The 22,856-nt window shown below is 35.2% G+C and overlaps 1 protein-coding gene across 3 annotated transcripts in view; it reads left to right on the top strand.

Annotated features, from left to right (window-relative positions):
* The window catches only part of Lrba (LPS responsive beige-like anchor protein), a 452,811-nt gene that overhangs the window by 266,065 nt on the left and 163,890 nt on the right, over positions 1–22,856 (top strand). For all 3 annotated transcript variants that reach the window (XM_033760036.1, XM_010632727.3, XM_010632728.3), the window contains 4 exons: positions 1,361–1,478; positions 3,500–3,602; positions 12,539–12,654; positions 18,124–18,236. In XM_033760036.1, coding sequence (XP_033615927.1) covers positions 1,361–1,478; positions 3,500–3,602; positions 12,539–12,654; positions 18,124–18,236 — 450 coding nt within the window. The remainder of the gene's footprint in view (positions 1–1,360; positions 1,479–3,499; positions 3,603–12,538; positions 12,655–18,123; positions 18,237–22,856) is intronic.

Below are 22,856 nucleotides of genomic sequence, written 5' to 3'. Positions count from 1 at the left end.
CCCTCCTCCCCTCCCCATCTACAAACACTTTATTTTCATCTTTTCATTCTCTCACATTTTTTTCTTTTCCCTTTTTGTTCTTCCCCTACGTATCACACCTTCCCTACACCTTTAGCTCCTTTCCTCCCATTTCTAAATGTCAGTAATCTTATTAGAATCTTATGCATTGTTGCAGAATATTCACACCAGGGAAACTATTTGGTATTTACACATGTGGGACTTATTTATTTCACTTAGGAGTATATCTTCAATATGTATCCATTTTCCTATGAATGAATCTATTCTCTCGCTCTTTATGGCTGAGTAATATTCCATTTTATAGAAAAACCACAACTTCTTTATCCAGTTGAAACTCTGTCTTAATATGAATGAATGAAACAGGCAGACAGACAATTTGTAGAGGATAAGTTCTCATTACCTAGTATTGTTTTTCCTCTCTTTGCCCATCCTGTCTTTTATCCCTGTAATACAGTATCATAATCAGATATTTTATTTGTATTTTTAAATGGTGGCTATTTTGTACAGTGTCTTAATATTTTTGACTTAATTTGTTTTCGTACATTTCCATCAGATCTTTCACAGCAAATGTGTCTTATTTTCTTATGGCGAAATGTTGAATCTGATTTCCTTTAATATTCTCATTATTAAACTTTTGAAATGATTTATTTGAAAAACAAAACTTTAACAAGGCAACACTGTGGCTTAGGAGTAAAAACAGGATTACTTTGAATTGGCAAAGCCTTTTAAACAATTGTGTCTGACATGTTGGGTGACAAGGATTCTAACAAGCTACTCTAACAACCACAGACTCCATAGAGAGATCGTTCTGAGTTCATTTGCAGGTTTTTGCTTAGCTTGAGCTAACAAAATGATGCTGAACCTCTTAGGTAGTCTTTGTGCTTTCTGAATGAGTTTTTTTTTTTAAGCTATTAATGTTTATCTATCTTTTAAAGTATGTAAAAAGTACTACTGGGCAAAGTATAATCATGTTATGTGAAACTGATGTATATATGATTCATAAGCATATTCACATTCGTTTGAAGTCTTCCTTGTGTTTAAGTTTTCATCTGAAACTTTTCATAATACGACTTAAAAATTAATCATTAATGCAAGAGGCATTTCCTGAGAAGTAAACTATGTAATTGTTTTTAAATTCCCAGGTACGTTTTTGTAGTTATGTTTTACAATTGTACTCTGCTTCTTCGTTTTTCTTTCTCATAAGTTACAATACATTTTGTATCTTTCTGAATTATTTCAATAATTATTATTTTCTTATATATTGTTTTTCTTGGCCTTTTCTGTTTCAGCAACAAAAATGTCTAGTGTTGGCATTTACCTGGAATATTTCTTTTCTTACTAGATCCTGGCATATACAGAAGGGCTGCATGGAAAATGGCTTTTCACAGAGATACGATCAATCTTTTCTCGTCGTTATCTTTTGCAAAATACAGCCCTGGAGATCTTTATGGCAAACAGAGGTAATATGTTGGAGAAGGCGTTATTACAAAGCTAAGTTCACCTCGTCCTGATTTCATCTTGAACATACCATACGTATATTGTTTCCTTTTAAGCTAGTTTCTTGTAGTTTACCCTCTGCCCTCCTAATCTCATTTTTATACTACATGGATCTTGTGTTACCTTCTCGCCTCGATCATTTGTAGACTCATTTTGTAGTTCTCTCTCTGGGCATATACAGGTTGGTGTGTGCTTATAAATACTGTGTGGGGGATGTTCTCAGTGCTGCTTGGATCTTAAAGTCTTTCTGGTGGGCGGCTGCAGTTGAGGACAGGAGAGGATAACCAAATGACTCATAGCATTTATTGTATCTTTTGCTCAATCTGTGCTATTTATAGAGGAACCGTCAGAAAACAGTACTGAATTGTTGTGGTTTCTTTGCATTACATCATTGTTGAAAGTTGAGCTAAAATTCTGTTTGTAGGTGAAGAATGGAACTTGGTGAAATCCATTAATACTAGAAAAGGAAAGAAGCTGAACTGGAAAGAAAAGCATGGCTGGGTATTAGTGAAGGTGTACAGGGGAAATTATATAAAACCTTGCTACATTTTGTGCGCACTCCTTGTATATGTGTAGGTTGATGGTTTCTTGTTTTTTTGTAATCTACATGTTACTAATAAAATCTACATATAACATTTAAACATTAAACATATACTCTGAGCATACATTTGTTTTTCCTTTATGAAAATATGTCTTCAGCGAATACAGCTGTCTTTAGGGAAAGATATTTTCCCCTTTCCTATATGGGCTCTCCTCCCCTTTAAACACGTCCTTTTTCTAATCTAAACATTATTCTAGGCAAAAAGAATGTTTCACACCTGAGTTCAGTCTGCATTCTTTTTATCCAAAGGCGTTACAACCTTATAATATTTATTATTTTCTCATTCACATTGATTTCCTTCTTTGATTTCTTATACATTCTTGCTTTTATATGAATGTTTTACTCTTGTCTTTCCCACCAACCCTTGGTTATCTGCCATAACTTATTTTTTTTCCTCCTCAGTGTAATAGTGAATATATACAGGCAGGCTTACTTAAGTGGTATATGTACATGGCATTATTAAATATTTTGTAGATCCTTACTGAATGATCAAGTACTTATTCACCTAAAACATACTGGCTATGCCAGCATTTAAAAGCTTTAGCAACATAGGCCATTTTTTGGTTTATTTTTTAGCCTTAAGTATTTTTTACACTAGATAGAGTAGTTCCTAGATCAACATTTGTAGCCTATGATTCTAATATTGGTGTTAACATAAAATTAAAAATTCAATATTGATGAAGTTAATGTCTTCTAAACTCTCATTATTGTATGACTTTATTATGCTTTTTGAAAATTTATACATGACTTTAACATACTCTGAGTAAATTTATGTATTAATAGATGCTTCTTGCTATTCTCATACTTAAGTAATCACAATAAAAATAATTAAAAATCATTTAAATTTTATTATTAACTAAAGAGGAAAAATATTTTCAGAACAAAAATTGTTCTGGATTACATGAACATATGAAGTGTGCACATACAAACATTGAAAAGATAGCCATTTTCAAACTGTTCATCATTGCTTATAAATATAATGGTTTTATAGCTGTATATATAGCTTTTAGTGTTAGATCGGTAAACTTTAATAATTCATTTTAGAGATTCTTAGAAATATATTTTACTTGTAGTAATTCAGATTTGTGAATTCCAAGTTGTAGCTGGATAGTCTCAGCTCATATTACACTAATGTAGCAACAGTTTTTAGAATTCTTAACAGTATGTAGAAAAAGAACCACCCCATGGTTATAAGTGAAATGAATATCATTTCTGGAATATTAATATCAAACCTTTACATACAGTATGAAATAAGCAATATATAAGAATTGTACTAATTCATACCCAAAGTAATAGTAAATATTCTAATAGACCAAGAAGTCAGTTTAGCAAAAAAAGGAAGCCCTATCATATTCTCTAACTTTTAATAATTATTTGTCATAGTTGCTGTAATGTTCAACTTCCCAGACCCTGCAACAGTAAAGAAAGTCGTCAATTATCTACCTCGTGTTGGTATTGGAACCAGTTTTGGATTGCCTCAAACCAGGTACTGTGTTACATGAGAAAAATAGAGAAAATAATTTGCATTAGTATTTTATTAATCAGTCGTATTAATATTTTATTGAAATGCATGCTCTTCTGTTTTACATTTCATAGTAAATGATGAGTATTAAGGTATTATTAGAGTAGTATCAACTAAATTATATAGTACAGTGTCTAGTTCAAAGTATGTGCTCAACAAATAATATAGTTAGGTAAACATTTCTCCAACCTTGTCCAACACCAAATTAAAGGAACTGTGCAAGATACACTTCTAATCTTTATGATAGAAAATTTAAATTTTTATATTTAAAGGTTACTGTCTTTGAAAATGATGTGTATCACGACATAAGTATTTATACAGTTTTTTTTTACTCAAGAAAAGGTTCATTTTACTTTTGATTTTTTTTTTCTATAAATAAAGGAAGATAACACCAGGTGTTAGAACAGATGTGGAGCAAGTCAGCTTCTTGTACACTGCTGCTGGGGTATGTTAATAGTACAGTAACTTTAGAGAATTTGGGAAACTTTGGGGAAATCTGAACATATGCATGTGCTGTAATCCACAAGTTTTATTCCTCAAAGTAGGTTCAACAGAAATGGCCTCATATGTTCACCCAAAAGTGTATAGAAAAATATTCACATTAGCATCATTCATGATAGCTTCAAACTAGAAATGACCCAAAGAGCAATCAACAAATGATGGATAAGTAAATTGTAGTACATCTGTACAATGAAATATACAACAGTGAAAATGTGTGAACTCTCGTGCACATAGCAACATATATGAATTTAAGTGGAGAAAGCCAGAATAAATAATTCTGCTTACATAATATTCAGAAGCAGGTAATATTGGCTTTAATGTTACTTACCAGGATACTGAGGGTTTTTTTGGTAGTTCATTTGTGGTTACATAGCAGGGCTTATAGAGTGCTTCTTGGCATGGTTTTGTGACTGGGACAATGGCTACACACTATTTTATAAAAGTTCATAAAGTTGAATCATTTATGATTTGTAGAGTTGTATGTTAAAGTGTAATAAATAGCTTTAAAAATCACCCTGAATTTCACTATACAGAAATAATGGCTGTTATTTGTTACATTGGAACCATGTTTTATTATTAATCCTTCTTATGAACACAATTAGAATCAATCACCCAGATTTTGGGCTGTATTTTTCATATAATGGATTCTGAGTCACTTTGGAAAACAATTTACCAGTTTTCTTATAAAACTAAATATGCATTTTATATATATTCCTAGGCATTCAGCAAGAATACTGAGGAAAAATACACACAAATTCACTTTTAAGCAAATATTTTTAGCAGGTTTATTAGAGTCCCTGACTGGAAGTATTTCTGATGCCCATCAGCTTCGAATGCACAAACAGGCTGTAGTACGTGCATCAAATAGAATATAGCGCTACTCAGAAATAAAAGGAACCAACTGCCAACAACAGGAGGCAGCTTGGATGCTTCTCCAAAGCGCAGAGATTAGAAAAAGAAGTACGGTGCTGGTGAGCTACATACAGCATAGCCATAGGTTATTTTTCTGTGGAATTAAATTACTCATAAAGCTAAATAGTGCCAGAAAGGAGATTATTTTTTCCTCTAGGTTCTAGGATTTGGGGCAGGGTGATTAGCTACAAAGGGATTGTAATGGTGGTTTCATAAATATGTGTATTCAAAACTGATCAAGCTGCACATTTATGTTTAGTAAATGTTATTCTGTTAAATTATATCCTTGTCAAAACTGTTGAAAAATTAATATCTCTAAGCATGTTTAAAATATGTTACAAAATTGTGTGTTCTATACTCATTTTAATATGTACTATTTAGTATGTATGCTTACTCAGATTAAAATATCTTCCATTTGCTAAAATGATTATATTTTACTTTATTATATCATTTATTATAATTATTTTCTTTATTGATATTAATATCAACTACTTATTAAGTTTTATTAATTTTGCTTTTACATATGAACTTTCTAGCTAGTGTTTATGTTGCTCAGAGTGAAGTACCAAGTGTCTGAGAGGAATGTTAAGATGTCAAAGCATCTCTCACAGCGTGGGGTGTAGGGCGCAGGGCAGTGCAGGGATAGGTGCACCTCCTCACTGTCCTGCTCAGTGGCCTTATTTAAAGAGCATCGTCACCGGCTATTTCCTTTCAGAGCAGATATTGATTCACCATCACTGCAATGTAGTTAGCTAATTAAAGACTAGAGTGTGAACATGAGGAATGAAATATAGTAGCAGTGGAAACTTAGTTTACTTTTAACATTCCTAATTTTGTATTGATCCAAACTGTTTTTAATTAGTGTTTGTTTCAACGTTTTAAGGTAGTGTCTTATTATAAGTGCAGTTGAAATAGTATGCACAAATAGCAGTCAGGATGTTAGCAGGAACAAGACCTTGCCCGGGGCCCCGGGTACTTTCCAAGAAGGGTAGCTGACCGCTCCACAGAAGCAAGCCCATTCCTTAGCACTTCTCCATCTGCTTCCTGAGTGCCAACACGACACGGGAGCTGGCTGCTTGCATAGTGATTTCGGGAGCCCCCAGCCCCTCCCTGGTGCATGGGATCGAACCCACGGGCTCATCTGCGCTGAGCTGCATCTCTGATGTTTTTGTTTTTATTCTGAGACAGGGTCTCACCAAGTTTCACAGGCAGGTATTAAACTTGAGATCCTCCTGCTTCGGCCCCCATAGCTGGGATTACAGGAGTGCATCACTGCACCTGGCCCCTGTGTCTTTTTATGACTCACTCTTCACCCTGACACTCCATCGTTTCTGCCACATTGTATTTGTCACAAGTGAAACACTAAATACATTCCAGGATCCAGAACAGGAAAGTTAAGCTCCAGTTCTTGTAGATAAATTTCAAAACCACCATAGCTCAGGCCTTTCATGTAAATAGGCCAAAATAAGTGGCCTGTTTCAATTATAAGCAGTAGTTGCTCTTCTGATGCCAGTGATCATTTTTATTAGATTTCATAATTTGATGAGTAATTTTAGGGCAGAGAATGTGAATCATTTCTGTGGCACTTGCCCGGTGTGCAGAAAGCAGAGTTTGAAACTTAGCACTGAAAGAAAAGAAACAAAAGAGCTGAGAAAGAAGCAGCTCAGAACAGCACAGATCTCCTTATCTTCACTAATAGGAAAGTATCTTATACTATACTATTAGAAGACGTGATTTAAGAATATAGAGACTGTTTAAATAAACATGTTTATTACAGTAAACGATACATTGCCATTAATCTCCCTCAGAATGCTCCTCCTTGCTTCGAGCACAATTAGCCCATCATTTTTTTTATGCCACTTTCTGAAGCAGTTTTTTATGCCTTTCTGTGTCTGCCTCAATGTCCTGAATTGATTGAAAATGTTTCCAGCACTTTCTGCCAATTAAAACACAACAGTGTGTCTTCTTCCACCTTTTTCGCTGGGTACTGACATTGATTCTTGATGTGGAGGCAGCCATGATGGCGCAACTGATGACACTCAGGAAAGAAACTTCTGTAGCTTCTTCAGAAAGTGGTGAGGACATGGGATTATTGTGTTTGAGGCAAAAACAGGGGTTGCATTTTTAGAAGGACTAGTGAACCTTTTACTGTAATGATTTTTTAAATTTGGATTTTTGTTTTTTGGGTTTTTTTGTTTTTTTTTTTTTTGAGACAAGATCTCACTATGTAGCCCAGCATGCCTCAGCCTCCCAAGGGCTGAGATTACAGCTGTGCACCACCATGCCTAGCTAATGACTTTTTAAAAAATGTAAACATTCACTGTAATATTTCATTGCACCTTTGTACCTCTTTTTTTTTGTTTTAAAGTCAGGGTCTCACTCTGTATTTGAGACTGACTTGAAACTCACTATGTAGCCCAGGCTGGTCTCGAACTCAGCCTCCCTAGTGCTGGGATTACAGGTGTACACCACCATACCCGGCATTATGACTTTTGTTTCTTTCTTTTTTTTCTCTCATTGAGTTTATTGGTACATTTTAGGTATACAGTACAGTTACATTTATCTTTGGGTTCTTGTACCTTTATATGACAGATCTTGGTTCTCATTTTCCCCTCCTTTTTTTTTTTCTGGTTTTTGAGACAGGGTCTCACTGTGTAGTTAAGACTGACCTGGAACTCACTATGTAGCCCAGGCTGGCTTCATACCTCTTCATAAGTTTTATTTATCATTATCGCTCATGACTCGGGAACTCTTGTTGTACTTTTCTGGTTAATGAAAGTCTTAATTCATCAATCAGTTTCTTTGATGGGTTTTCACTTTTCAGCAGTTAAAATGTGTCAAGCACCTGCAACATATAAGATGAATATTGTCTCATCCACATATATTCAAACACATATGTTTACTAAATAGCTGTGATAAGTGATAAATTTATAGTGAGGATGTTGTGGTAATGGTAAGTGGTCTTGAGATGGATTGCTTAGGATAAGGTGGTCAGGAATGTCTTCCTGTGGAACTTTGAAGTTTTGATTTTTAGAAACACGGCCAGCTAACTTTTTTTTTTTTTTATTGAGTTTATTGGTACATTTAGGGATACAGTACAGTTACATTCATTGTTGGGATCATGTACCTTTACATGGCAAGTCTTGATTCTCATTTTTTTCCCCTTACCTCTGCCCTCCCTTCACCCCCTCCTCCCCTCCCCATCTACAAACACTTTATTTTCATCTTTTCATTCTCTCACATTTTTTTCTTTTCCCTTTTTGTTCTTCCCCTATGTATCACACCTTCCCTACACCTTTAGCTCCTTTCCTCCCATTTCTAAATGTCAGTAATCTTATTAGAATCTTATGCATTGTTGCAGAATATTCACACCAGGGAAACCACATGTGTAAACGGCCAGCTAACTTTTGAAAGAGGGAACAGTGTGTGCAGATGTCCCGAAGCAAGGCAGAGCTTCCAGAGCTTGGGAATGTTGGAAGGCAAGGACACATGGACCTTAGTGACTTAGGAAGAGAGTGGCAGGCAGGAGAGAGTGAGCAGCCTATGGTATAAGTCCAGGTGACCCAGGGTGAGAATAGTGCAGCTAACAAGAGATTTGCAGATGAACAGTGTATGGGGATGAGATTAGTAAGAGGGAGCTGCTCTGTAGCCCGCCCTAGTCCCAGAGCAGGCTGCCAGGTGGTGCTTACTGAGGTAATCAGCTCCGGAGACGCAGTCTTCCATCCATATGGGGATGGGGGAGAGAGGGATGAACAGCATGAGTTTAGTTTTAGACGATTAGAATTGAAACCTGTGCCAGGGAGATGTTCTATTTCCTTTACGTGGCCTTTTAAAAAATTCCGCATTGTCTTAGTTACTATGGCTTTCTTCTCAGTTTCTGTGTCTGTGCTCTGGGTTGTTAGGATACAGCCCGAGTTTCTCTTGCCATTCTCAAATGTGTCCCCTGATGAGCTCATTCGTGCTTAGGTCTTCAGCTCTCATCTGTCTGGCAGTGACTCCACATTACTAGACCTTCCTTTTGTGCTGTGGATTTCTAATCTGTATCTAACATGTATCTAACTTGTTATTCAGTATTGCAACCTGGACTTCTCCCAGGGGTTTCAAAGAGCCTCATTGCCTGATTTCAAATTTACTATAAAGCCACCCTAATTAAGACAATGTAATATATATGTGTGTGTGTGTATATATGTATGTATGTATATATATATATATATATGTATATATATACATGTACTTTTTTACAAAGATCAGGAAAGGAAATAGAGCATCATGTACATATCAATATTAGTTTTACATCCTAACAGCAAATATATTAAATTAGCTCAAAGGCTCACTGACAAAGTCATTTTCATTTTCCTGCCTTGTAGCATGTTTTGCTAAACCTTACCACTTGAATTCTGGCATACCCCTCCCCCCGTAAGAGAAAATATGAAGAGTTTAGCACTTGCAAATAAGGTGTTATAACAGCAACCAGTAGATCATGTTTTCTTACAGCTGATGCTTAGAGAAAAGCAGGGGAGGGAGATATCTAGCTCCCCATTCCTTGCTCGGGGACTGTACCAGTTTCTCTTCTGTACACATTGCAGCATCTAGAAAGCGCTTGGGTTTCAGAATTTCTTTTTGTCACCTCATTTGCCACCATGGCTCTGTCATGCAGCCTTTGATGTTTTGGCCTCTCCTGTGCCTAGCAACTCCTCTTCTCATGGGAGTAGGAAGATGACCACGTGGAGCCTCTTTCCAACAGAGCTGTAACATTTCACAACTTAAGAAATATGACTAAAGTAGTATTATGGAATATTGTATAGCTTTAAACATCTGTATTTGAAGCACAGAAATGCCTCACATCAATAACCTAAGGTTTCTTCTTTAGAAAACAGAAAAGACCAAGCTAGATGCAAAGCAAATAGAAAAAAAAAATGAATAATGAAGATTATAGTAATCAGTGAAACAGACAAAATTAATAAAGATCAATGAAATAAATTGATTCTTGAAAAAGCTTAGTAAAATTGACTGTTTAACCAAGCATAAAAAGAGAGCAGCCATAAATTATCAAAATCAGAAATTATAATAGAGATATCACTCCTGAACACATACAAATCAAAAGAATTAGAATGGCAGGGTGTTGTTGTGCAAACCTATAATTCTAGCCTCTCAGGAGATTGTGGCAGGAGGATCTCAAGTTCAAACTCAGCCTGGGCAACTTAGCTAGAACCTGCCTCTAAATGGGAAAAAACGGGGAGGATATAGTTCAGTTTGAAGGCCCTGGGTTTCATCCCCAGAAAAACAGACAGAATTAGAAAGGAATATCATGAATAACTTGATGCCAAGAAATTAGATAATTTAGATGATATGGACAAATTCCTAGAAAAACAGAATTACTGATAATAGCGAGATAAAAAATTTTAAAAATGAACACACTTATAAGAAGTAAATAGATTGAATTGTTAATTTAAAACTCTACCCATAATTAGTAAGTAAGGCCCAAATGATTTTTTCCAGTAGACCTGGTCCTATCAAGTATTTAAAAATATAAATTATATCAATTCTTCAAAAATTAAAGATAAAGGAAGAGAAAGCACTTCCTGACTCTGTAAGGCCAGCATCACCCCAAGATTAGTGCCAATGATCATAAGGCAACAAGTAAGATAATGCTATGAGCTAATGAATATACACACACAAAATTCTTACAAAATTTAACAAGTCAAACTCAGCAGTATATAAAAAGTATTATAAATAGCCATTGAAATGAGACTTGGTTTAAATCTGAAAATTAGCATGCTTAATAGATTAAAGGACAAAAATCACACAGTCACCTCAAAGGAAAGGCATTTGACAAAATTCAACACACATTCATAAGTAAAACTGTCACCTGACTTGAAATAAAAGAGAATTGTCACAAATTGACAAAAACTGTTCACACACACACGCACAAAACCTTACAACATACACCATACTTAATGTTGAAAGACTGAGTATTTGCCTCTAATTTCAACAAGAAAATCATGTCCAGCATTCTCACAGTTTCTACTCTACATTGGAGATTTTCACCTGTGAAGGAAGAAGGAAGGGAAGCAGGGAGAATTTAAAGCTGCCCAGCTTGGAAAAGAAGGGAGAAATCATAAAAGAAGTATAACATCTACTCAATGAAAAGTACAAAAGAATTCGAAGAGAAACAGAAGATTTAGTAAGATTTAGAGGACAGTTCTCTCCTAATCCATTAATTCAAGTCCCCATCAAAATTCCAACAGACTACTTTGGAGAAATTGAGAACCTAAAATGCAGTGGGTCTAGAATAACCAAAATAATTTGGAGAAAGAAAAAGAAAATTAGAGGACACAAACTGACTTCAAAGCTTATTAAGCCCCAGTAATTAAGACAATATGGTAATTTTACAAGGATAGTTATAGAAATCTGTGGAACAGAGTTGAAAGATACATAACTTAAATTTTTTTATATTCTGCTTCTTTGAATGATGAAAATATTCTGCAGATATGTACTATAAGAATAAAAATATACTGCAGTAATAACTGCGCAACTTTACAAGTTGTCTCTTTAGAAAATTCACTATTTGTACATTTATAATGAATTAATTTTATGATATGTGTATTGTACCTCAAGAAATCTTTCAAATTCTTTGTGGTGAGAAGACCTGTGACAGAATATATCTTTGAGACTCCAGATTAGTGATGGCAAACCTTTTAAAGATTAGTGCCCAAACTGCAACCCAAAACCTACTTATTTATTGCAAAGTGCCAGCCCTAAATACTGAGGTTTTAGTTCAGAAAAATTAAGTCATCCATTAACATCTTTTATCTTGAAAAACAGAGTAATATGCATGCAGTGTGTTCACCACCACTACTTTAGACTTTGAAAGTAATCATCCTGCTCCTGTTTCTCACTGTTCTTGGCATTGGTTTGTTGTGTCCATGAATATTTACATTTTTATTAAATCAAGTTTTCTAAGAACCTTTATTTAAAAAGTCTGTAGTTTCTCCTTTCTTTATCCATCCCATAGACACCTAAATAGTTTAGAATTCTCTTTCTCCTGTTACAAAGGACCTGCAAATACAGTGTTTAAATGTATAATGTTCAAATAAATGTGTGAACTTTAAGACATGACTATTAAATTCGATAGACATGTGAATACAATTTTATATGCAGTTACTATGATTCCTTCTTAATATGATTATTAATCATACTGCTATTAATCAAACTGTATGGAACCTGGATATTGTAATGGCGTTTTAATGACGGTTTATCTGAATGACTAGAAAGAACATGCCTAATAGATCTGTGGTTGCTCCAAATCATTTGTTAACTGTTCATTCTAGATTGAAGTATCTCTACTATTCATTAGTCTAACATGAAGAGAATGTTAGAATTATAGATTTCATTATGAATGAATAAGCACAGGTAATTCATGATTTAATATTATAATTAATCTTGTTTATTAAGTTGATTTTTACATTGAATTCTTTTTCTTGCAGGCGTATTTCATTAGCTAGTCCACGACAACTTTTTAAAGCTTCAAACATGACCCAGCGATGGCAACATAGAGAGATCTCAAATTTTGAGTACTTGATGTTTCTTAACACAATAGCAGGTAATCCATGTTCACATACTGACTTATTACAAATAATAAATTATTAATTGTGGTATGCTTAGATTATTTTGGGGGCTGTCATAAATAGCTTATTTTTATTGTCATCATTACTATATCTTCTAAAAGTAGGATAACGGTATCTTAACACTCTTTTACGTGAATAATTAGGACTTGAAATTAAGAAGTGAATGTAAAATTTTTTTTTCCAAAAATGAGAAAAAATTTATAATTAATGTAGCAACAGTGGAATAATAAGAATGAAAAACACTGTAAATATGGAAGGACCTGTTCATAATGTGGGTAAGAATGTATTATATGATAAAACAATGAAGTGCAGCATAGAAAAAAAAACAGTAAGTAAAAAAAAATTAGCAACAAGTAAAATATTAGGTAAAGGAGTACTTGTAGTATGACTTATCTAAGAAAATATATAAAGACCCAGTGTCCCTGCATAAGGTCTGCACTCACTAAAAATCATCCCCTGAAACTGTTTCTGTGAAAGGGCATAAAAAAATAGAAATGTATCATTGATTCCAACTAGAGTAAAAAAACAAGTGTATCTGTGAGACATGTAAGATTCATGTCAGTGAATTTACATGGTTTATATTTGAAACACAAAGGACATGCATAGAGCAAAAGGTATGTTTCTTTGTCTCAGAGAAGTTAAGTACAAATATGAATGTAGTACATATTTTAAGTACAAATATTAATTCCTTATTGGAAATGCTTGGGATGAAAAATGTTTTGGAGCTTTTGGAGCTTTTCAGATTTGGGTATATGTGTATCGACTTTACCTACCATTGAGCATCCCTAATCCATCTGAAATCCAAAATGATCAGAAATCTAAAACTTTGTGCTCATTTTTTCAGATTCTGGATTTTTGGATTAGAAATGTTCAATTTTTAATCTGTGATTCTAGAGAAGGGGGTATAGATTCAAGGAAAGAAATATAATGTTTTATGGAGATTAAAAGAACAGCGAGAAGTAAATTATATTCACCTAGTTGATGGGAGAAATCAGAAAATAAGGGATGATTTCAGTGGTGGTCACATAAGGATTGATGCATTATTTACCTGAGGAAGAGTTGGTTCTGAAATGAAAGTAGAAGGAAGCATAGAAAGTGGTACAATTTAGGCCGAGGATTTAGCTCAGTGGCACCAGCCTGGCAAGCATAAGGTCCTGAGTTTGATCCCCGGCATGAAAAAAAAGTGAGTTTAGAAAGAAGGTACAATTTAAAGTATAACCAGCAAATAATCATTAATGTAGTTCAGGTTTATATAGATGTATGTGTGCCTATAAAAAATGCGTTCATGAATATATAATGGGAAAAAAGAATGTTAATGTGGAGACATTGTGTAAGATTTTCTGTCAATTGGAAGAGTTAACAGTCAGCATATTTGTAAACTTTTAAAAGTTTTTGAGCACAAAAACAGCTGTACAACATACTAAAAGTGTAAAAAAAGCTGACTGGGAGGCTGTATGTAAGATAGACTGGACTACAGTGGGACTAGGCAGAGAGCAAAATTAGGAAGCAATCATAGGTGGATTCCATATTACATGTATGTAGTGAGGGACTACACTAGAGAGGTGATAGTGGACACTGAATGGACAGATCAAATATTGTAGGAATTTACAAGGAACCAACCTTTTGATGTGCCTCTGAGTGAATGTAGGGGTCAGTGAGACAGACCAGCATGTCAGAAAAGCGTTCCAGTTTCTGGTCTCAGCCACTGGGCAAATTAACTACTGGTGCCATTGACAGATAACTAGGGAAAGATGGCCACTGCACTGTGTTGACAAGACATCCAAGTGAAGTATCAGAAAGAGTACAGGTCAAGTGGGTATTCAGAACGTAGACATGACACTGTACTTCCGCTGCATTGGGAGCAAATCACTAAGAGAAATGAGATCATCGGGGCAGGTAATTCAGAAAGAGAGCTAAGGCTAGGGGAGCAATCTGCCTTCTGATTCATACGAGAAGAAAAGAGTAGGGAAAGAAGGAGGAGGGAAAGTAAAGAGAGAGAAGGAATGAGAAAAGTAAAGGAATGGACAATCCTGGAGTTTATAGATACAGTAGGAAGAGGACTGAGGTTATATCCGATGCCTTGAGAGGTAAATATTTGTCACTTGTCTCAAATGCTATGCAAAGGTAAGGGAGAATTAAGAATGAGAAGAGGACACATCTGTGGACTTGGCACTTTGGGGCCTGCTGGTTATTTCATAGGAGTTCATTTTTAAATCAAGCAAAATGGTTGATAGGAACTGAAAGGCGGGAGGTAAAATGGGAACTTGAAATTTAGGTTATAGTTTTCTTAAATGTGAGAGTAAAGAAAGGATGGTTAAGGGAGAGAGGAGAAGCCATGAGAGATGGAGAGAGAGGGGAAAATGAAGTTGAAATTATAAAGGAGACAGGTTCAAGAGTTTGGGTGAAGAAATATTACTTTTAGCAAAGGAGAAAGCTCCTCTCAGAGAAGAGGAAAGAGAAAGGAGGAATTATAAACAGTTTTAGAAGTCTAGGAGCTCACATTGGAAGATCTGAATTTTCTCAGTTGAGAAGAAGTCATCTGACGGTTAGCTGGGGAAAAGAAATGAAAAAGCATGAACACTTTTGTCCACTTTAGTAGAAATTATGGAACTAGTAAGCAAAGTGATTTTAAAACTTGTATAACTCTCCTGTCTCATACTACTCCTTAAAATTTCCTTTAAAATTCAGCTATTGATTGTATATTGATTAGATGTCAGTATATGTTTAAGAAAGAAAACTGAAAATTCTTGAATATACAACAAGAAATTCAGACAGTAGTAATAGTCTTGTTTCCCTTGTAATTTACCCCAAGAGTCAGTTCACATTGAATTTTATAAAAATAGGTTCTAGACTGGGATTCAGATGCTTGCATTTTGACTCCAGAGCAATGATCTCATGCACTCATTACACCCCTAAAGTGATGCTCTCCAGAAAACTTCTGTAGAAGGGCTGCCTCATTCTTTGAATTCACATTTTTAATCAACTTCAGCATGTCACTGGCAAGCATTAGCTTAGAAGGTGGTATAGGGGAGCATGTGGCAGCATTTACAGTTGGGGAAGACCAACCTTGGTAATGCTGTTGTCCCTATTCTTCCAGAGGATCGTAACATTTGAAAACCAACCACAGACATTTCGAAGACACTTAGCACAATGCTCTCATTGTACATTTAACTAGGGCATATTCTCAGGGATTAAGTGACTTAAATATGGTTGGCTGGTTAGTTGGTTGGTTTATTAGAGGCAGGGAAAAAAAAAAAAGAATTTTAGTTTTTAGAAGTTGTTTTAAAAAGTCCTAAGAGGGACATCACCAGTTCCTGCATAGGAAGAATCAACATCATCAAAATGACCATATTAGTATAAAAAAATATATAGATTGAATGCAATTCCAGTCAAAATACCAACAGTATTCTTCACAGAACTAGAAAAATAATCCTAAAATTCATATGAAACCAAGAATAGCTAAAGCAGTCTTGAGCAACAGGAGCAAAGCAGGAGGTGTTACAGTCTCAGATTTCAAGTTATACTGTGAAGCTCCCATAATAACACAAATAGCATGGCAGCAGCACACAAATAGAGGCTAGGCCGGTGGAATGGGGTAGACACAGAAACAACCCACGCACCTTTGTCCATCTGATCTGTGACAAGGGGGTTAAATCACGTGCTGGAGAAGAGATAGCCTGATTAACAAGTTGTGCTAGGAGAATTGGTTATCCATGTGCTGAATGAAACTAGACCCAGGTTTCTCACCTTGTACTAAAATCAAATCAAAATACATCAAAAATTTATATGTAAAACTGAAACTACTGAAACATAAAACAGGGGAAAAACACTTGAAAACACAGACATAGGCAAGGACTTCCTAAATCTCCAGTTGCAAAAGAATATGAAGAATCAACAAATGGGATTTTATTGAATCAAAAAGCTTCTGCACAGCAATGAAAACAGTCAACAAAATAAAGAGACAACCCAGAAAATGGGAAACATTTTTTCCAGATACTCTTCTGATTAAAATACTAATAGCGGGCTGGGGATTGAGCTCAGTGGAGCTGCCGCCTGCCTTGCAAGAGCAAGGACTCCAGTTTGATCCCTGGTACCAAAAACAACAACAACAACAAAACAGTAATAGCTAAGATATATAAAGCACTTAAAAATTGGAACCTGAAACAAATAATTCAATCAAAAATGGCTAAATGGAGCGAATAGATACTTGTCAAAAAATGTATGAAAAATTTTCATTAGGGAAATGCAAATCAAAATAACTTAGCCCAATAAGAGTGGCTACAGTCAAGCATATGAAAAACAAATGCTGGTGAGGACATTGTAGTGGGGATGTAAACGTGTACAGCTACTATGCCGGTCAGTTTAGAGATTCCATTTGACATAGGCACACCTCTCCTGGGTGTTTCCCTGAAAGGTAAAGTCATTGTACTAGAGTGACACTTGCATACCCATGTCTATAACAGTGCCATTCACATTAGGTAAGCTGTGGAAACAACCTATGTGCCTACTAACAAAGGAATGGGTAAAGAAAACGTGGTATATATACACAGTTGAGTATTGTTCAGTCGTGAAGCATGAATTCAAGTTATTTATAGGAAAACGGGTGGATCTTAAGACCATAATGTTAAATAAAATAAGTCACACACAATCAAATATTGCATGATTTTTCTTTTTCTTTTTTAAAGAAACTCCAAATATAAATAAATTAAAGGTAAAATAAAAAGAGATGGTAGGAAGCAAGGAGGTAGACTTTTTTGGAGATGAGGAAGTGAGGAGGGGATCTAAAATGATCAAGATACTATACATATAAAATTTTTTCTGTACCATTTCCCCAAAATGAATGTAATTATTATGTATCACAAACATACATGAGTTTAAAAAAAGAAAAACATATTATCTGAGGACTAGAAATACAGTTCAGTGAGAGAGTGTGTGTAGCTTGTCACAGCACCGAGTTCAATCTCAAGCCTTTTATTTTTGGGACAGATTTTTGAGTAACAATAAAAGGGGTCAAGTGTCGTTTAAAAGACCGTAAACCTTAGGACCATAGTGTCTAGATTTAAATATGCTTTGACCGTTACTAGTCATGTGATTTGGGACCTCGCCTATCCTTTTGTGTCTCATTAAGTGAGAGTGATACTAATTTCATAGGATTATTAAGATCCTGCGTGCTGTTCTTAGATGAACAGCTCTGAGAGCAAGTCTGGCCCTCAGAAATCATTGGTTGTGCAGAACTGGAGGGGCAGGGGGAGCTCCCTGTGATAGAATGCTTTCCTTTCATGTTCAGGGCCCTAGCTTCTATCTCTGGCTTCTCTCTCTCTCTCTCTCTCTCTCTCTCTCTCTCTGGCTGTTCTTGTTATTTTTAGTAAATTATATTATTGCACTTGCTTATGATTCCATTTTTAATATTAAAGTAAAAGTGACTGCTTTGTCCCCATTATCAGGACGGGGTTATAATGACTTAAATCAATATCCTGTGTTTCCTTGGGTCATCACTAATTATGAGTCAGAAGAACTGGATCTTACCTTGCCAAGCAACTTCAGAGATTTGTCCAAGGTAATTTCTCAGTAACTGTCTAAAATATAATTGTCTTGCATATTAATGTAATTATCTTTCATTATTTTAACCTTTAAAAAATCTTTTCAATGTAATTGTACCTTTAATATATTTATCTTTTAAATGTATTTCCAATGTTCTCAAGCTTAAAATTGTAAAATTTGATGTGCACAACAAACTTGATAATTAGAAATACTACTGTATTTATTTTTCCATATCCATTAAAGAAATGTTAGCCCCTATTGTCACCCTCCTCTAAGAGTACTGGTATATGATAAAAGGTCAAGTGGATCACGAGTCTTCCTGCATAATGACACGTTCTGTGCCTCTGCACTGCTCCTCCTCACCCGCCTGGTCTTTCTGTTCCCACTTGCCTTTTCTGATCCATTCCTCACTCAATGATACACATCCTCTTTACGTCTTGAAGTGTGTGATTTACATACTTAAACATGTCTTCCTTACCAGTGAATGAAGAATAAATCTTACCAATTCAGAGCATTACTCTCTGCCTCGATGTTTTGTCTTTCTGCAAGAGCCTGCTCCTCATCCTTTTGGTCACTTCGTCTGGGAGACCGTTGCTATCCTCCTTCCTTCTCTGAGGTTCTGCTCACTGCTGCTTTCATGGCACCTGCCATATCTTGCATTTCTCATTCTTTTTATCCTGCTTGTTTGGGTTTTTCTTGTCTCCCTCACTGAGCTCTTAAGTGATAAAATTCTTGTTCATCATTGTTGACCTTCTTGCCACCACTTCTTGCTACTCAGTAAATGTGTAAGAAGTTCTCATAATGCCAGATTCCTTGCTTTCAATTTTGAAATCCTCCATTAATGTTTCCTTAATTTCCTTACTCAATTTTTCTAGCTCCACCTTAGGGCACAGTGAAGTACTTCACTAGTCCTAGCAGAGGTCATAAAGCAGTCAGTGAAATCCGGTATCAGTCAGAGGATTGCTGAGCTCCTGCAGATCCAACATGACAGGTGCTAGTGCACTAGGCTGTCCAGTGTCCTTCCCATAGAACTAAGCCTTCTGTTCTTCTGTCATCAGAGAGGATGTTCCTTATTTATCTGTTCCACAGTGTCCCCTTTTTACCCTGGTGTGATTAACATTGAGAGTATTCAGCGGTATTTCCCACTCTGTCCTTAGGATCTTCCGGACAGTCCACATAGTCACCAGGCTTTCCTCATGTCAGACAGTGTTTTGTCTCTGACTCTGTCTTTGCTAGCCTTCTATTCCCTTCAAGCCTCATGTTCACCTCTCGGGCTTTGCTGTTGTTCTTCTCTGTATCTAGAAGTCTGAACTCCCTTGGTGTACTCTGTATGTGTCAGTTGTAATACATTTATAATTTTGACATTTTTTAAGGCTAGCGAAGTAGCTAAGTGGTAGAGCCTTTGAGGCCCTGGTATGATCCCCAGCAGTGAAAAACAAAAACATTTTCTATGTTCCTTTGTATTTGAAACATTATTTAAAAAAATCAATAAATAAAATAAAAGCCTTACTTCCACATAGGCATTGCATTTTTTTGTTTTGTTTTGCTTAGTGCCAGGGATTGAACTCACGACCTTGTGCTTACAAGGCAGGTGCAGTGCCACTGAGATAAATCCCTGGCCCTGCATTTGTTTTTAAGATTCTGTAGTTTTTACTGGAATCTGTAGATCACGGGTCTAATGCAAGATGGCTACATTAGATTACTTGGGCCACGCAGAAGGTCAACAATAAGAATGGAATAACTACTTAATCCTTGTGCTGTTATATCCTCCTCTTTCCATTGTTTAAATTTTTGCACATAAGGTAAAAATACCATTTTTCCTGAATTTAATGAGATAAAATTTGCTTTTCAAGATGAATAACATTTAAACAAATGCCCTCTCTGGATGCTCTAAGATTATAACCAAGTCCTTCAGCTTGGGCTCCTGTTTGAACATGTGCCTTATTATGATGTTCATGCCTCCAGATGCTTTTCCTGGAAGTCTCTTTTAGTTGCAGTAGACAGAGAGCTGAGTTGTGGACTGGGTCTGCTCACACTGACCTTGGTGGAGTAGCTCCTACGCTTGCCGGGAGGGAGGCTCTTTGGATGCTCCTTCTGAGGCTGTTTCACTCTTCGCTGTCATTGTCCTTCACAAAAGCTCAGATCCCTGCTACCTCTCCTTTATTCCCCTCCTCCTTGCCAGCTTGAGTCCATTCTTTCTCTGCCTCTCAGCTGTGCTCTCTATCCACTAACAGTCCTACAAGACCAAAATAAAACTTAAAATAATTGTATGGGTTATATAGTTTGTTTAACCATGAATACTCATTGTGGAATTTTTAAATGCTGTTATAGGTTTACCAAACAGTTCTTCATTAAAATTGAATTTTATGTATATGTTATATTTGTTTCTGAGGAATTGAGAAGTGATTTTGTTGAGTGGCTTAAATATTATTTTAACTGATTCTTCTATAACTTCTCTTCTGGATGATAATTTTTATGCCACACTGGATGATCAGTAGTAATTTTGCTACATTAAAAGTGGAAAGAGGGGAAGGCAACAAAACAAAAACAAAAGACTTTCTTTCATTCGTCTTTGTCCATATATGACCCTGTGTATTAAACACAGACATAAAAAGCACAATTTGTGTGATTTATTGCCTTTCATTGTAGTGGAATTCATTTTATATTTTAAGGAATATTTGATAAAATAATTATAAAGGGTGCTTTCAACAATAGCTGGAGCACACAGAAAAGAATGCTGAATAATGGTAGTGTCATGAGGAAGTACAGGGAAATCTGGGGAGTTCTAGCCCTTAGCCTCGTATTGTAAAACGAGCATCTTCTTTCCTTTAATGCAGGAGTAGTTCAGATGCTACAGAAGTCATTCAGGTTCATGAAAATGAAATTCCACTAGTACTAATTGATTTTAGTAGGTATTGATGCAGTAAATTAGTTTGGAATTAAGTACATTGTTTTAAATGAAATAATCAAGCACATAAGATATGTGCAAATTTTACTTTGAATCCCAACAATAGTGATATTTGTTTGCTAAATAAAACTATCTCATTGCTTTTAGTAGTAAGGTTTGCAGAAGTGTTTACAGTGTGATTCAGTTTTCAAATATATGTTTCTACACACACATTCAGGAATATAATATCTTCTATATCAGTGAGTTGTGTTTGTACAAACAATGACTATAATAGAATTGCATTAAAATTTGTCCCATAGTATACATTTGGCAAACATTACTATTTGTTTAAATAGATTGTGAAAGCCTGAAAAACATTGTGCACAAACCTTAATTTAGAATATATGCAGATCTTATGCTCATTCTTAAGTAGGTAATGTAGCCTGACTGGCTTTAAAATGTGTTGAATTATTTATACATATTTATGTTCATTTAATTTCCCCAAAGCTGGATTATAGAGGAATTTTAGCAGCTTTGATACAGAGCTACAATTTTATTTGGTAATCTTAGCAGTATTGTATAGGGAATTTTCTTTCTAAAGCCGAATTAATGTAATCAACACCATTTCTCTGAATTATGTTTTCTGATCATTCTTTGAGAGCAGGAAAAATATGAATAAAGCAATATTAAAAAGTCTCCCCAGGAGTATAAAATTTTATTCCATGTATAGTATCTCCTTATAATGATTACAAATTAGTATTAATTTATATGTTGAGAAGTCAGTATGTTGAGATCACATCTGTTTTAGTCTGAAAAGATGATGAAAATTAAATCTTTGCTTGCATTGAAAGATTTCTCATTTTAGCATAATGGTTTTTATTCTTTGAAAGCTGAGAAAAACAGGGATTGGTTTTGAAGGCTATCCTCCCGCCCCATCACTAGTCTGAAATTCTGACTGATGAGATGACAGGGGTAACCATGCATAGAATTTGGAATGACATTAATCTGTATTTTATAAATATACATTGACTTTATATTTTGACAGTGTCCTTGGAAGAGATAAGAATCAATGCTTTCTTTTTATCTTTTCTTTATGAGAAATTTTAACTAGGGGAGGAATATATTTTCAAAATGTCATACCATAAAACCAAGTTATGATGGCAGTTTCAGTATCCAGACTTTCTTTGTAAATTTCAAATATTTTCTTCATAACTCTGATTGATTGATTGATTTTTCTTCTTCCTTGAAGAGTGATTCTATAAACCAGTTGTCTAAGAGAGGAAAACTAAGAGTATGAGGCAATCTTTTCTCTTCTACTTGATCAGCATAGTTATTCTGGAATATACATTTATACTCTTAATTTGCATACCTATTCCAGTAGCTTACTGTGTTCTTAGATCAAAAGAATATTGATGACCATTCAAGATAACTCAATTATCTTGGCTATGGTGTTCAAAAGAAAGGAATAACTCACTTTATTATTATTAAGTAACATTTAAGGAGCACTTCCTGTGGCACAAGCTCTTGTAAGTATCTTGTATGTGTTAATTCCTTTAACTTTCACAAAAAACCTTAAAGATAAGTAGCATTATTATTATCTTTTACAGAGGCAGAAACGTAGGCACTGTGAGGTTAATCAAGTTGTACAATGTCAACAGCTAGTAGATACAGAACACATTTAAATACTAAGCTGATATTTTTCAGAGTGAAGCTCATGACTATTTTTTTTTTTTTTTTTTTTTTTTTTTT

This window comes from Fukomys damarensis, unplaced genomic scaffold, assembly GCF_012274545.1.
Source record: "Fukomys damarensis isolate Sample0158 unplaced genomic scaffold, DMR_v1.0_HiC HiC_scaffold_38, whole genome shotgun sequence".
Taxonomy (NCBI): domain Eukaryota; kingdom Metazoa; phylum Chordata; class Mammalia; order Rodentia; family Bathyergidae; genus Fukomys; species Fukomys damarensis.
The sequence above is the reverse complement of the archived record's forward strand: the minus strand, read 5'-3'. Positions and strand labels throughout refer to the sequence as shown.